The sequence below is a fragment of the Poecilia latipinna genome, unplaced genomic scaffold (genome assembly GCF_001443285.1).
Source record: "Poecilia latipinna isolate Pla-1442-1.1 unplaced genomic scaffold, P_latipinna-1.0 Scaffold400, whole genome shotgun sequence".
In the NCBI taxonomy this organism is placed as follows: domain Eukaryota; kingdom Metazoa; phylum Chordata; class Actinopteri; order Cyprinodontiformes; family Poeciliidae; genus Poecilia; species Poecilia latipinna.
This window is the reverse complement of record NW_015113016.1, coordinates 523,301-540,171: the sequence shown is the minus strand read 5'-3', so window position 1 is coordinate 540,171 and position 16,871 is coordinate 523,301. Positions and strand designations below refer to the sequence as shown.

The following is a 16,871-nucleotide window of genomic DNA, read 5'->3' as shown; positions in this document are numbered from 1 at the left end:
CAACCAAGTCGGTGTCCATCTTTTAATGTAGACACGCTGTTGCTATATGGACACACGCACACACACATGTTTGTGTGGCTATCTTTGTGGGGACTTTCTACTGACTTCCATTCACTTCTACAGCCTAAACCTTATCTTTACCCTTTTCCTAACCCTATCCATCACATACCTAACCCTAACCCTGACCAAAACTCAATTCATACCTTAGCCCTAAATCTGACCCCTGACCCAAAAACAGGGTTTCCTCTTGTGGGGACCAGGCTCCGGTCCCCACGAGGAGCAATTGGTCCCCACAACGTAGTATATGTCAGGAAAATCGTCCCCACAAGGTATTACAAACGCGCACACACACCCGCACGCACGCACGCACACACACACACACACACACACACACACACACACACACACACACACACACACACACACACACACACACACACCAACCATCACCATAACCCTCTCTCTTCCCCTCACACAGAAACACACCAGATTCACTCTCACCTTCCCACCCCCAACACTCACACCTATGCTGTATGTCAGAGGGCATGAGCTTGTCCAGCTTGCCGTGCGGCCCCAAAGCACTCTGGGTAATTGCTCAGATAGCAGGTCCGGGATCAGCTGCAGTTTGCACAGAGAATATTGTGCCACGGTGTGATTGGACGCCATAGAGAGGGAACAGAAGGGGGCCACTGGCTGTGATCCAGAGCATCGATTCACACACACACACACACACACACACACACACGCACACGCAGACACACACACTCACGCAGACACGTTCAGGCAGACTGAGGCGCACATTCAGACATGCTCAAATGCATTCATCACTCCAAACCACTTTCAAACAACAACAAAAAAGAAAGCAGCAGACTTTACAGTATGTTTCTCAAACTTGCCCTCCCCCATCTAACCTCTTACACACACACACACATCGTCTACATCCCAGTGCAGCATGTGTCCTTGCACAGATAAGAGAAGACAGAGGCGTGGGAAAAAATCCACAGGGTTAACTCAACCCCTGCTTTGACACACACACTCCTGCACGCATGCATGTATACACACAGTCTGCCCATCTGCCGCCTCAGATTTGTCTCTCAAGGCCATTGTACACACACACGCACGCAGTCTCACGGTCCAATCCCCTAGGTGACCTGTAGGACCCTGATGGCCCCTGACCTTTCCTTAAGGACCAAGTGAGTTCAACAGAGTGGAAGGAGCAACTGCAAGTGTGGGAGGCCTGCATCTGGTCGTCACCGTGCCGAAGTCGGCTGCAGAATCGGACACGATCTCGAAACGCGCACAGATGGCTGCAAAGCTTCCCTGCCTCCTGTGTTGCACACAGTAGCTTTTCATTTACCTTCACGTTAACAGCCGTGTGTGCATACAGAGCCGCTGAAACACTGTTCATGCTTTGGATGGTTGAATTCATTCAGCGCTTAACAGAATACAGAAAAAAAAAGAACCCCACACTGATTGAGAAAGTGTCAAAAATAATCTGTTGGCGATGGATGTCCTCCCTCAGCCTCGCACCCCTCTTACTATGGTGTCCCTGTTGAGCCTAATTGCAGATGACAGTGTGAGTGTGTGGGTCTTTGAGGGGGAAGGGAGAGGAAAAGTGGTTGTTGCAGAGTACAGAGGAAAAATAGAAAAACAAGATGAGGGGTGACAAAAACTCAGGTCTTACGTAAGAATGGGGAAATTTTTCCCTTTTTTTTTTCTTTGTAGAGTCGGCGATCACTCAAACAAAACCAGGAGACGGGAACATTGGCATAAATCAGACTGAATGGACTCTAAAGCATTAATAAAGAGAGCTGCACACAGTGGGAACGGCTAACAAAGTAAAATGAAAACTGGCCACTTTCTTTCCAAAACTGACTGCATGATGTGTCCGTGTATTCATGTTCCTGAAAGGCTTTTATGTAGGGTGCAGAGAGGCAAAACTTGCCAGAAGAAATAAAAGTTCAGCACTTAGTCATGGTTTTTAGTCGTTAAACTGAATCATCCTATCGAGCTTTCACACATTCAGCCATTTAACACCTACATTTCTCTTATTTTAAAAGGAAAACATGTTTCCTCAAGCTACCTATTATTATTCTTTTGTCTACGTTGTGCCAAGTTGTGCTTCTTTTAAGTTCTGTGTGCAGAGTTACGTTCCTGCAACTTATGTCCCAAAGCCTAGTTCTCGCCTTGAGCACAATTTTTGTTTCGGTTTAGGGTATTTTATTATTATTTTTTTAATGATTATAACGCCGAGTTATCTGCAGGTAAGGATTTTAAAAAAAAGATTTACTGACTGAGTTTTTCTAGTCGATACCGATTAGTGATCTTTTTTTCCACCTGCAAAGGCAGATTTTGTTCTTCACAGTATTGTAACACACAAAGCAAATCAATATATATGGTCTGGGTTCCTGGAAATATGTGGTAGTTTTGAATATTGAAGAAAAAAAAAGTTAAAAGGTTTATACATTGAATCATATCATAATGACCTTTATTTAAAATTTATTAATAAGCTAAATAAATGTGCATAAAAATGCATGCAGCTAGGTTGCACTGGGAAAAGGATGGAAGCTCTTGGTATTGATGCATGTAATAAATAGAGAAAAAGCATTTCAATTGATTGAGCCAATCGATTGGTGCTTCTCCTATAAGCATTTCATAACACCTTTTGAGCACAGAGAAAGCACAAGAAAATCTCTTGATTAAATAGAGATCTGGTTGAGTTCTCAATTAGCTTTGTGTTTGTTTTTAATTGACTTTAATGCATGTGTGTTTTATAGCGGCTGTTAAAGCGAGTGGGTGTGTGAGTGCACACATGTGCGTGTGTGTGCGTGCGCGCCCTCTCCCAGGGATGGCCGCTAATAGCTCGCCTCGGGCAACAATTTAACTCAGCCTAACAAGGTTCTCCCCAAAGTGGCCCCCAGGGGCCTCTCTCACAGAGGCAAATTGATCACAAAGATTATCAAACGGCTCGGCTCGGCTCAGCTCAGTCTGACTCGACCCGGCCCGTTCCTCTCTTCACCTGCTCTCCTGGCCTCCGGTGGGAGGATTTAACAGAACGTCTTCTGAACGTTGAATCTGAGAGAGCAGCGAAGGCAGCAGCGGTCTGCGCTTCCTAATTGCATTCTCTTTGTGAATGACGGCAGACCTAATGTCAACAGTCTCTCTCTCTCACACACACACACACACACACACACACACAAGATTGAAGAGCCGCGGCCCGGGAAGGGGAGAGAAAGGCAGGAAGACCAAATAAGAGTCCCCTCAATGAGATTAGCAGCACTAAAACAGTTTTAATCTTTGTCATTAAGAAAAGATGCCAACAGTAGGCTAAATCATATTATAGGCTTATTGCAGAATAGACAAGCAGTGCTATTCACCTGCTACCGTGGAACACCTTCACAGAGGATTTGTTGTGGCCACTTCGGAGATAATTTGTGCACAGAGTCAAACTTCATGTCATTTTAAACCTTCATAGTCACTGTGAAGATTTTCATTGGTGCAAAAAATGGATAAGATTATTGTTTATGTGCTCCATTTTTTGTGGAAATATACCTATTGAAGAATGATAAGAACTGAACAATGCAGAAGCATTTTTAGATTTTTGCACTCAATTAGGTAGAAGTACAAAGGCTGGAGTGTTTTACACACACACAAGCACACACACACACACACATACACACACAGTCTCTCACTCAGTATATAGACTAATCAGCTTTCAGGGTTAGCTAAAGTCTAATAGGTGGTTTGCGAGCATGGACTTTGGATGCAGCTATTGCAGGCACTCGCGTTATTCATTGCACAAGAAGGCTGCGGTGTGGAAGTGCAATCCGAGGACGTGAAAGTTTGAGTCTGTGTGCGTGTGTGTGTGTATGGAGAGTGTGCTGGCGTGCGTGTAGCTAAACACAAATTAGGCCTTTAGGACACCCTCCCTTGTTGTTCTGCATGAGGCACCGGTTCTTGCACAAGCAGAAGTATGCATATGACCACAATTGTGTGATTATATAACTCTTAAGTCTCTCTTTCGTACTTACCCGCCTTTCTTATCTCACTCATTCACTCCCTCACATTCTCCTTTCTTTCCTTTCTCTTTGTGTGTTTTCCGGTGCGGCTCAGGGATTCCCATTCAGATTCCTCATTATGACTAAACTGATGTTTTATTGACAGTAATATAATTGCTACATTGAATGAGAGCAGCTGAATTAACCACTGAAGCATATTTGAGCTCACTCTGTGACCTTGGACCAATGTTTGTCTCGCCCTTCATCTTTTACTTTGTCTCCAAGCTCACGAAGCGTTGTCGTCCCCCTGTCTCCCCCCACCCCCGTCTCAGTTTTTATTTCAATCTAAATCTGTAAAGAAAAAAAAAAGTGAATATTGAATATCACAGTGCCCTCTGAGACACGCTGCCTTTATGGATGAGTAAAGCTGACAAAAACAGAAGGAGCTGTCAGAGGACTCTGTGACTTCAAGGAACATTTCGAGTCTAGGAGCGGTTCGGGCTGGAATCCCTCCCGGCGAAGATAAAGCAGAGACGCAAAGCAAAGTGTGCCGTATGGCCCGCGCTTTGTGTGTATTAAGATTTAACAAAGAGAAGAAAATTTACTGTAGCAAAAAAAAAAAAGAAAAAAAAAAAGGGAGACCCTCTAGACTGCCGCAGAGTAAAAAAAAAAAAAAATCAACACGAGCTGCTGCTATGCAAACACGGGCCGTGATAGCATCTCAGTGGGACTCGTGTCCAGGCCACACATATTGGCACGTTTCTTTGCCGCTGTCTTGGAAAAGGTCAGGAAGGCACGCTCGGCGAGGACTGGAGTCAGACGTGGAGACGGCGAGGAGCGACTCCTGAATGTGTGTTAGAGCAGCACTCTGGTGGTACCTCAGTCAGTCAGTAGGACTGAGTTGGAGGATTAACTGCGTGGCCCGCATGGGCTCGGGGTAATCTCTCTGCTCGTCTTACGTAACGCTGGGCCATTAGTCAGCACAAAAACAAAAGAAAAAAGAAACAATAAACAACACCAACGACAATCCTCTGCTTGGAAGCTGACCACAAACAGGGCGACGTGACGCTGCCAGCCGGAGCCGCTCAGGCCAGCTGCAATAACTGACTCGGTGGTGGCAGCAGTGGAAAGCTGCAGTTTGCTTAAAATAACATCTAACTGACTGATTCCCTAACTTTTTTTGCAATGAGTCCATAAACTGGCTGGCTTAACAGTAACTAAGAAGTGTTTCCAGTTCATATATAATGATTTGTGGTTGTGTGCAGATACATGGGTAACTTATGCTGACCAGTCAGTCGACCAGAGATCACATTTACACAATTAATTGCAACGGCTGTCCTAAAAAAAAAAAAAAAAAAATCAGATTTTCTTCTTTCTGTTCATTAAATGTATAGAAATCCAAAATATTTGCAATCCCTCAGTGCATCAGCCTTCACTGCTGATTCATGCATGAAAGTCTAGCTAAGCTGGGGTATTTTCTCAGCCCAAACATCCTGCAGCCACATGTAGTCAGTAGGTGTCTTCACATGGACTTTCTTTTGCCTTTGGCTTTTCACTTTTCTGTGGGGCAACATCACTTTTTCTGTCTGCTCCATGAACACAGAGTGGGATAGTTGTTAAAAAAAATACTAAGTTAAAGCTCGTGTTGTTATCACTTATAAGAAATCATTAAAGCAGTCGTTCCACGTTCAATGCATGCAGAAAACTGATAATTGACGCTTGAGGTCTTTCGTTGCCTTAAATTTGACTTTCTAACATCAAACACAATCAAAAGCCACTCAGGTTTTATGTTCCAAAGATCTATCCAGACAGACTGTTTCCGTTGGCTTTGACTAAAAATTGATCAACGCGATGCTCTGCAGCTGGACAGATCGATGCTCACACAAGCCTCCAAAGCGAAGCAGGATGGGACTAATTCTATTGGCATGAGGCCGTCATGCGTAGTGCAGCAGCTTTTTCTGTGTGTCTGAGTGAGTTTTTTGGGGGGGCTTTCTGTGATACATCACTGCCAGGTGACAGTTTCAAAACACTTCCGGCCCTCTTCGGTTGCTCGTCATCACCTTACGATGGCTCCAAAAAGGGTGAAGTTTAGGAGAGACTTTGATTCAGAGATCTCCTTTTCCCCTTCCTCTCCCTTTTGGCACATCTGTTTGTAAACTCACTTGACCCCAAAGCATCTAATGGATTATAAATCTCTCATAGGCTAAAACTGAAGCAATCACAGAGAGAAATTAAATATTAGGCGCTGATGTAAGATGACTGTAAGTGAATCCAAATTTATGTTTAAGCTTCAGCTAAAATCTCTATTTAAGTCCTAAACGCATTTATTTGACCTTTTTGAAACATTTGCTAAGAATATAGGTGAGGTTAAAGGATTCAAATGACCATTGGCACATTTTTAAGATTTATAATTTCGGGGTTAAATAATAAATGGTTGTGATTTTACTAAGTATTGCCTGGTTACAATTAAAGCGATGTAGCGTTGTCAAAGTCATCTCTGAAATCACGTTGCACATCGACGTACAGACGCGGTTAACCAGTCTACGCAACGCTGACCCTTCTTAAAGCAACACGCATGCTTAGATGCTGGTTGCGTCTCCCGACGGCACCGTCAGTTGTTTATTCCCGGCTGCTCCAACGCCGGGTGATGTGGTGACATCATCTTCGGTCGAGGCTTCAGGAGTTGTAGCTTTTGTTAAATGTTAATTACCACGGCTCATGAGAGGCCTCTATTTTTCATAACCTTGGTTGTGAGCAAATTTCTGTGTAAGGGCAGCCCATACTACGCACACACACACGCATACGCAGGTTGGGAGCGGGGGCCGCACAACCCACACTGATTTAATTCTATCTGACAAAACCCTTTGGGGCGTGCAGAGGGAGAGAGGAAGATGGAGAGAGAGAGAGGAGAGAGAGGTTGGAGGGAGGGGCCATGCTGAAAGAGGGGAGAGGGAGACGCTTCGGGGGCCTCTTCTGCCGTGCATGGCTGTAAAGTGAAAGCAGGAGCTTTCGGTATGCCCCCCCTTCCCCAATCCCAAAAAGCCTCTGCGCACGAGAGTGGACGCAAGACCCATTAGAACGTTAGAAAATACAAGGTGGATGAGAGAGGAGTTTGCCATGGGATTACAGAGAGAGGAGGTGGTGGGGCGGGGGGACAATGGCTCAAGGTTTGATGGCCTCAAGCTACTGTAGCACATAGCTCCATAAGACATTATGATGTATAAAGGTTTTTTTTATTTGCATGTTTAAGCAGCTGTTTCAGTAAAAAAAAAATACAATCTAAAAAATATCTAAATCACAGGTATTTTATTAAACTGTCATTAATGTTTTTTTGGGGGGAAAATATTCAACAAATCATCTAGAAATCAGACAATTTCCCCCTGATTGACTCTTGTCACTGATCAGCAGGCCAAAGAGTTGGAAATCGAGACTATCCAAAAATCTCAGGTTTTTTTTTATTTTTTACTTTTTTATAAACACCAACAGCACTTTGATGCACTTTTAGGAGTTGGATTAAAAATCAGATAAAGTTTATGGATACATGGTTTGATGCATAAATTGGGATACTCCTGATATTGATTTATTGTGTCTGTTGGTTTCAAAACTATCACCTTTATCAAATAACCTCAACCACTTTTTTTCCCCCTTTTTATGTTGTAGAAATAAGAAAAATTGTTCAAACTGTAAAGAAATCAGAAATCGGTTTTGGTCAGGGAAAGGCCTTATCGGTAACTTTCTAACAATATCTGATATTATAAGAATATTGCTGCTCTACTAATTATTTTATTATTTATAAATATGTCCTGACATTTTATTGTCAATTGAACACAAATATGTATTATAATTTCACTGACATACTGTTTCAAAGTTTCCCTCCAGTAGGTACAACTGGTTTTTAAGGCATACAGATCATTACACAATATCATGATGCAGTTTTATGTGAAATTTGCAAGTGGGATAAAAAATATCTTTTGAATTATTCCATGCACAAAGGTCCAAGCATTCAAAATTATTTTCCTGTGTCATATTATAAGTGGCACCCGGAGGGAGTTCAGCCATTTAAGACATAATTATTTAAAAACTACATCAAAACCCACAATCATCCCATCTTGGACAGTGGGGCGAATTTCTGAAAGAATGAATTGCACATAGTGAAGAAAAGCAAGTCAAAAGTTTAACACTTTTTTTTTTTTTTTTTTTTTTTTTTTTTTTTTTACATAAACCGATAATGAACTGGATAAGAAAAAATGTTCAAAGAGAAACACGGGGTGGGGGAAAGAAACGTATTTTCTTATTTAAATCGAATTTCCATTCACGAAATTGCTTCTCGGCGGTGTTAACCCGTGGGTCAGTGTGTTATCTCTGCGTAAAACACAGGGCGTGAATTGTGCGTATTTGACCGTGAGTGTGCGCACAGGACGACATTGACATTGGAGTTGAACATCCACGGCGCTGGTGCGCTTGCAGCGTTGTGTGTGTGCGGGGTGAAATGGGTTAGTGGAGCGCTTGAAAAGTTTCCTATAATCCCTCAAACACAGTTCAATTAAGTTGATCACACCCCCCCTCCATTAAAATAAATTCACTTCTGCATGTAATCTGGCTGACTCCGGCGGACACTTTACGTGCAAATCCTGCCACTTTTAATTTGTAATCACAGATCCGAGTGGATTTAAGAGTCGATCTGCATTCCTGAGTAAACAGGCGTGGAGACAAAGTTATTTGTTGCACTGTAAGGTGGTTGTGGCAAGTGTACGAATAAAAGTTGCAAAGAATAAATAACTCCCCCCCACCCCCCACCCCTTCCTCTAGATAGTGGAATAAAGCGTGTCGCTCGGCGTGCGTGCGCGTATTTCCACGGGGATGATGGTCTTACCTCGCATCGTGTTGGCGCTGCTGGAGCTGGTGCTGAGGCTCGCTTCCCAAAGCAGCAGTCATGAAGAAACAAAAATAAACACTTAAAAACAGGGGGGCTTCTGTGCGGTGCTGTGTGCGGGGTGGCAAAGATCCTTGGTTAAAAATAACAGCGGCGGCAAATTATAGCGTGGATGATTTGCGTCAGCGTCCACTGGCTGCGGCTGCCCTGAGTGCAAAAGCGTGTCTGCGCTAAAAAGGCATCCCAGACCGGGGCGCAGGGAGGCGGGCTGAGGTCGGTCGGTGTGCTCTGGTCGTGTGGCCGCTTTTCTCGTGACATCTGCGCTCTCACCTCTATGGGAGGGTTTCACTGTTTTCTGCGGGCTGAGGGAGGGGAGAGCGCAGAGGAGAGGCTTTACCCGGCGGCCCGGATTGGACTGGAGCACTTTCCGCTCCTCCCACTGTCTCCTTGCAATCTGCGTGCAGCCCGGAGCTTTAACACACACACACACACACACACACACACAGAGAAAGAGACAGACACCCCACACAGTCTGAGAACAGTAAAGTTTCTACATCCACTCACTGTTGTGCAATTAAGGTGCAGGGCCAGATCCAGTCAGTTTTCAAAGAGGCAGCCAGATGGGCAGGAGGGCACCAATAGCATTGGCAGACTATCTAAACAAATACAAACTTCCAGTAGCTTTACACAGAGATGAGGCATAACATTATGACCGCTGACAGGTGAAGTCAATAACTATTTTGTGATGCAGGTGGGAAGCATCAGGCCGCATGCGAACATTTTGTCCTCAAAGCCAAAGCAGAAAAACAAATGACTGATTCCGAACATCTCCAAACCTGGAGCGAGGAAGGATTCTGGTCCTCAGTGGCCTGCATCTGTCAAAGGTGGTCAAAGGAAGGATGAGATGAGACAGAAGTCACATACCTGCCAAGACTTCACTGATATACGTGGGAATCAAAAAGTCTCACCAGTCCACCCCATAGAAAGGTGTCTTAATTTAAAAGTGCATCAGTTTGTTTGCTAAATAATCGAAGAGCAGTCGAGCTGCCCATGCCGAGCCCATCCAGAACCAGCAGTGTTAAGATAACCATCAAAACAGGATAGACCAGTGGAAGATGATGGTGTTTTTTTTTTGATGAATCAGTTTCCTCTCACAGTTTGTGTGATGCGTTGGTAGATGCTAAGTGGAAAAACCTTGAGTTCTTCTAGACATTTCCTTGACACATACAGCCTACCTAAATATTCTTACAGATGGGGATCAGGAATGGCTTGAGGAGCACAACAGCGAATTTGAGATGTTGGTTGGATGTGGTGAACCATCTGTGGACGCTCCATCTTGCCGCTTACAGGATTTGTTGCCAACATCTCGGTTCCAGACACCACAGCACATCTTCAGGGGTCCAGAGGAGTCGATGCATGAATGAGTCAGAGTTTTATTTTACCTCTTATTAGTAAATATAGGGCAAGACTAGGGGACCAATTGCTAAGTCAATTCTTGAGAACTGACTTGCTCTCTTACGATTCATAATCATTGAAGAATGATCAGTTTGAGACCATCTGGACATGGGTTGGTGCCATAAGGTGTTATTTGTGGCTGCAATTTAATCTGCTCTACTACAAGCACAAATTAGGAACCTGCTTGACAATTGAGATTTAGTTTGATGGCATCATTTATGCAAAAAGGAAAATTTGAAAACACTAAATGTAAGTGCTTAACACAAAGATAATTCTGCTAAACATCTTCGTATTTAATTGACTGCCTTCAAATTTCTACTTTTGGAAAATACTTTTTCCTACAAGATAGAAGTGTTGAGAAACTATTAACACTTTTAATAATCCATTGTATATTGAGTGACATTTTTAAGAAAAGAGATTATTAATACTTTACAAATATTGGTGATTCTGATCATTTTTATTCAATCAGTAAAAGTTTATTACTACCTACCCAGATCCACTCCATGGGGCACTAAAGAAACTGGGACCATTCCAACTACCATTAAACACCACAACTCAACCACTACACTCTCATAATTCATGTTTAAAAGTTAACATTTTGTCTAATGTAGCTATTATTAATATGTAACTACTAGATATCAGTTTAAGTATCAAAGCTAAATAAGTTGCATTTGCAAACTGGACTTGTGCAGTAACTCTTAGCGCCCTTCATGTGTCTTCTAATCTCTTGGGCTGGGCTCTGCTCGCGATTGAAGACGTCACCTTTAGTCTCCAAAGGTCGCGTACAGGACAGGCGGGTTAATAGATCTTGTGACACAGAAAGCGGAGCCGCTCGGAGGGCACAAGCTGTCTCAGGTGTTGTCGGGATGGTTTTCAGGGCGAGGTCCTCTCGTTCCTCTGGGAACCGCTGGGAATGATCACGACGTGGAAACAGTAGTTGCATGTCACAGCGTGGACCACCGCCGCACTGTACAGAGACTGTGTGAACTCCAGGGAAATGTATGAAGAGCATAAATTGTGTGATTTTTAAATGGAAATCCTGAAAAATGTAAATAATTCTTTATCTATTGTCTTGGTCTGTTTATTCTTTATAGCGCTCGCTTATTCGTTTAGGATGATACAGCATACATCTGTACACTGGTGTGAAATCAGTTACAGCCGTAAAACCGGAGTGGTTATGATACCAGAAAGAAACCAATAAGCTTGCAGTTGGTTTATTAAGGGGAAAAAACATTAAATAAGTAAAAGATGTTTAAGGCTGTCACAACAAACCATAAGTTGCAGGTTTTTCTAAAGGTAAAAGAAAATGTAAAACAACTGATTGCTAGATTCCTTACAAGTTTAAATGAATTTTCAGCTTAGTTAAAATGAAATAAGTCCTTCAGTCTGGGTTAGGTTGACCGCCCGTGACCTCACCTGACCAGTTTATTGCTTCTGTTGCTAATTGCTCAGGGGAAACAAATAAATAAATATATTCCATCAAAAACATATTAGCGACGCTCTACTGAAAAGAGCCACTGCCGTTGCTCGCTGCCAGTCTGGAGTCTGTCACCGGAGTGGATTTTGATCCGAAAATCTGCCGGCCTGTGCAAGGTGGAGCCGTGGAGTGGCAGGTGTGGGTGAGACACACTTTTGCCCCTTGTCTCTTTTAGCCTCTTTCGCCATGGCCCAGGGAGGGAGACGAGCAGAGGGAAACAGAGAGAGAAACTGCCCCGAGCGCATCTTCACTGACCTACATTTCATCTGTCGCCCGCCCCTCCCCTCATTTTTCCTCATCCTTTATTTCCTGTACCAACAGCTCGATGATTGTGATGTAATGACCAAAGCAAGCGTGAGCAAATCACAGACTGGTCAGTGTGCAGCAGCTCTCTTTAAGGACAGGCAGGGGAGAGAAAAAGAATGAGGTGAAGAAGTAGTGAAAGATGGAGATGGTAGTAGAGTAATGGGTGGACCGGGAGTTTGGGAGGGGGGGGGGGGTCTAAAATAAGCAAATGGGGGCTGGATGGTGATTTCTTCAGAACACAATGAGGGTTTCCTTCCATTTGGTCCAAGCTAAAGAAACGTTTTTACATGATCTGCGTCTGCTTAGCGGACTTCAATCCATCTGAGGGTTGGGGACTCCATTAAGAAGGATTACCCCTCATTGCCACCCATTCACTCAGCTCCCAAAGCCACAGAGAAAGCAAAAAAAAAGAAAATTGCAAGATTACTTTCACATGACAAAATACGTATATCATTTGTTGAGGGAGAAGGAACTAAGAGGCTGTGTTTGATAAGATATACTGGCGTGGAGGCTGCTCTGTCCATATGGTGGGAAGAGGGAGGAAGGGAGCAGACTGGGCCATGCCTCAGGGCTCGACTTGGAGAAGGAGAGAGCAGCGCTGTGCTCTGAGACGAGATCTCAAGTCCTTCTGTCTTCACGCCTCATAGTCTGGTTTTACTGAATGCCTCGTGCCTTGCTACAGCGTACCTGTCTTACTGACAGCCTGTCTGACGTTTGACTAGTTTACGTCAAAGGGAAGATGGAGGGTAAGGCTCTAATGTGCCCACACCTTTTATTACTGTTTTAATTTTAGGTTAAAGCTCTAAATATGTTTAACTATTCTCTTGGTCTGATTTTTCTTCCTAACTATAGTGCCACCATGTGGTTGGCTTTTGTGTTTTTAGTGATTTATCTGAGAAAAAAAAAAGATGACCTGGAGTCCTCCCTCCTGAAATTAACTCTTGTTTATGCAAAGAACTGCGTTTTGACTGTAAGTCATGAATCAAGAATGAAACATGAAAAGCTCACCGCGTAGATGTGTTCATCAAGTAAGCACACAAGTTCAGTTCAGTCCTGTCACTAATGCTTCAATGTTTGTTTGAAGTATTGTTATTGGGGTAAAATTAGTCTTTTTTTTATTTTGAAGGTGTTGCGACAGACGGAAGAACGGACAGATGGGAGCTCTTGGATCACAGTTGTCTTTTTTCTTTTTATTAATAATCTTTTAAATTGTATCTAAAGCACTAGTAGTAGCACTAATTTCACTAGTTCATAGCCTGGCCACATCTTGGCTCCTCAGTCCTCTTTGCTCTTTCTCTTGTCAATAAATTCTCCAACCTGAGCTCTGGGTCTCTGCAGCTCTTATCTGAACATCTCCTGTTTCTTCATGCTTCTTCACCTCAGAGCACAAACCTTCCTGGAGCACACAAATGTCTCGACAAGAATGTCCCGGCATCGTCATGTCCTGGATGTCACACCAGCACAACCCTGCAGCTCCTCGACCGTAACCATGGGCCATTTCGCTGCTTCTCCCATCGAGGCTCCGTTCAGGAAGACAGCCATGTCTTGGTAGATTTGCACTTGTGCCATAGTTTCCATTTTCACATCATCAATGAAACGCTTCTCTGTGAGATTTTAAAACCTAACCAACTTTTTAAAGAAGAATCTATTATGCTTGCTTTTAAGCAATTTAGGACATGTCTGTGGCCCATACCAAACATGTTCATGGCGTTTTTTGCACCAAATCATTTCTGGATAATGAGATTTCACCTGCTCTGCTTTGCCTAGTTTAGCTACTTTCAGAATGAGCTGTTTTATGGCTCTGTCACTTTTATGCAAATAAGCTGCTGCTGGCCATGCCCCCAACTCCACATCTATACTCACACTTTATAGTGTCAAAACGCCTGCAAACGGATGCACAATTGTACAACAACACATCTTTTGCCCAGAGTCGAACCCAGAAGCAGAAGAAGTGGAGATTCCTGCACAACCATCATGAATGATGCAAGCGGTTTCCTCTCAAAACACTTGTCTTTTCCAGCAGCCATTGTACAGTGCATACAGCAGTAAAAACAGCTGACGATAGCTTCACTTGGGTTGCAAGTCAGTGCCTACTGATTGTGATTTGATAATTAGGAAGTTTTTGAAACAGCTCGTTCTCCTGACACCAAAAAAACATTAAATTGTTCCCAGAAAATAGCTGCATGTTTTTAATTTTAGCACTTGGACAGTTTCTAGAAGCAGCAGAGACTCAAATGGAAAATGTGCATAAAGTGAATTTTGCCTAATAAGTCTCCTTTAAACTTTTCCACACCTTTATCTTTGTGCTGCCTACTGTGTTTCTTGGTCTTTGTGATGCTGTTTGTTCATTAATGTATCTTAACAAACCTCTGATGCTTTCACCTGGATTTATAGTTTAAATTGCACACAATTCTGACCATTTTCTTTCCACTTTGCACATTAAAGTTTTTGTATGTAACGTGACGTAGGCTCTATGCCCAGGAGGAGATGTTGTACATATAAACCCTCATCACGTTATTCTCCAATATCATGACAGTAACACAGAAACACCGAATCCTGCACAGAATCGCTGAACAACTCTCCCTGATCTGATCTGTTTTAACGTACCTGTTGGGCTGAGTGTTTGCTTTGCTGCAGGAGGTGTCACATGAGTCAAGAACACACATACTCCTGCTCCAGCTGCCATTATGTTTCAACAGAGCCCTGGTTCAGAAAACGACTGTTTGTAAAAGAAGAGAAGGTTGCGATCGCCCTGTTCCCATTAAGGCACCTACAGTCAGTCACACCACTGAGCGCTGCCCTTGAATCGACCACTAGGAAGTTAACTTATGTATAATTAGATAAGTTTCCTCTTGAAAATAAGAAATTAGGCCACAGGTCTCAGAGGAATCTCCCTCTCCGATCTGACGACATGTTCCACACTGCTTCTTATTTTCCCCTGAAACAAGCAGGTGATTTTTCACTCCAACATAATACTGTGAGGAGTACGTGTGTGTGTGTGTGTATGTATGCTTGCGCGTGCGTGTGTGTGTGTGGCGGGGTATTTGACGAGTGCACACTGCATACTCTCGCGAATTTGCATGCAGATGTTTTCAACCTTTTGTTTTTTCTTTATATTTCTCACAAACATATGTGTTTGAGTGGAACCAAAACCCTCCAAGACAGGCTGTTCTGCAGCAAGATATAATGCCGGTTCATGTATATTTTTTTTCCTGTCAGCCCAGGTGTAAAATTGTTACATATATTGCCTCTTTCTAATATGACATTGACACATTGACATGTCAAGTGAGAGCTCGGAGAAAGAATAAAAAAAAAAAACCTCGCCAAAGAGTAGGAGATGAGGGATAGAGGGATACACTTGAGAAATTTGCCGACAGATACCACAAGTGACATAGGCAATTTCTGTGGAAAAATTACTTCATCATAATTTCAATCCCAAAAAGAATTGAAAGGAAAGCCCTGAAGGAGGGAGGCCGAGTCACCTTGAGAGGCATTAGGAGAATCGCTTAGCCACCACACACACAAAGCAGTATGATTTCACCTCTTGATTCAAATCTAAAAAAAAAAAAAAAACTAATAAAAAAATCGTTTTCCTCCTTTCCTAATGTGGTGAATGTACTTTTATGGTTTGTATTCAGCCATTTTGTCCGTGTCCTTTTTAATGTTAGCGCTACACATCTGTGTTAAGTGCTCAGAGCCCGTGGTATAACTGAGTTAAAAATATAGAGCCTATTAGTCTGGCTGCTGCTATTACTAGCATCATCTAATCAAAACTTTATATAGAGCCAGTGGTGCAGACAAACAGTTTCATGTCTCTACCTCACAGTGCCAATCATCAGCTTTTAATTGGATTTCTCTATTATCATTTTTTTTTCCACACAAAGCCATTAAGATATTAAATCTACTTTTACTTTGAGTCAGTCTTTTTCACTTCTCTCCCCTCTCCTTGTTCTTCCTAATATATATATTTAATTTTTTTTTTTTGGAGGCATATTGAATATGCCTCGGTTGCCCGAGGCGCTCTCTCAAAATAATTTAGTCGTCGTCGATTTCTCCGGGAGAGCTTAATAAATGTTGACGTTAAAACGGGGAGGAAATTGCTAACTGGGACTTACGAAGCTTTTCAAGTTCAGTGCTGCTTGATAGTTGTGTTGATTTTCTGAAGTGGTTCTTGATATGAACCGGCGGAGGATTCAGCAGCAGCTTTACGAATGTTGAAACTCACAGCTGGTTTGTGAATGACGAAAAAACAAAACCAAACAAAACAAAACGAAAAACCAAACACACATGCTAACCTGAGGCTTCATAAATCTTTGTAGTCTGTGTGAGTAAAAGTTGCACTCTACTGTTGACATTCTACGTGTTTTTATTTATTGGCTGTGAAAGGAACAACTGAAGTGTGGTTCTATTTAAATGTAAGGAGTTAATGTCTTACCTGCAGTATATAACGCTTTTGGTGTCATTTTTAAGTATAAATCCTGATTTGATGGACCTAGATAAAGCTAATTGTTACTTTGGACAACAGGAAATGGCAGCGCACCACTAATAATCTTCCTGTGTGAAACAAGTTCTGAAAAGGCAACATGTAAAGCATTTCTGGTGAAGCTAACGTGCAGACTGACAAATGAAATAGTGTTCCCTTCACCTTATTAGGTAGATTTTGATGGCACCAAACTGGATCAACATCTGTCACATAGAAGTAGGTGTTGGAAACGTTCTTTCTGAATTTTGGTCCATATTGACCCGTTTGTGTCATGGAATG

General features: G+C 42.8%; 1 protein-coding gene across 2 annotated transcripts in view; it reads right to left on the bottom strand.

The window, feature by feature from the left end:
* rorb (RAR-related orphan receptor B) overlaps positions 1 to 16,587 on the bottom strand; it is a 31,561-nt gene extending 14,974 nt beyond the window's left edge. The window contains exon 1 of one of the 2 annotated variants that reach the window (XM_015037323.1): positions 16,545 to 16,587. In XM_015037323.1, coding sequence (XP_014892809.1) covers positions 16,545 to 16,572 — 28 coding nt within the window. In that variant the 5' untranslated portion in view covers positions 16,573 to 16,587. Of the gene's footprint in view, positions 1 to 8,871; positions 9,274 to 16,544 lie in introns of those variants that run through there. The other variant, XM_015037325.1, reaches the window with a different exon arrangement.
* Positions 16,588 to 16,871: the final 284 nt, after the last annotated feature.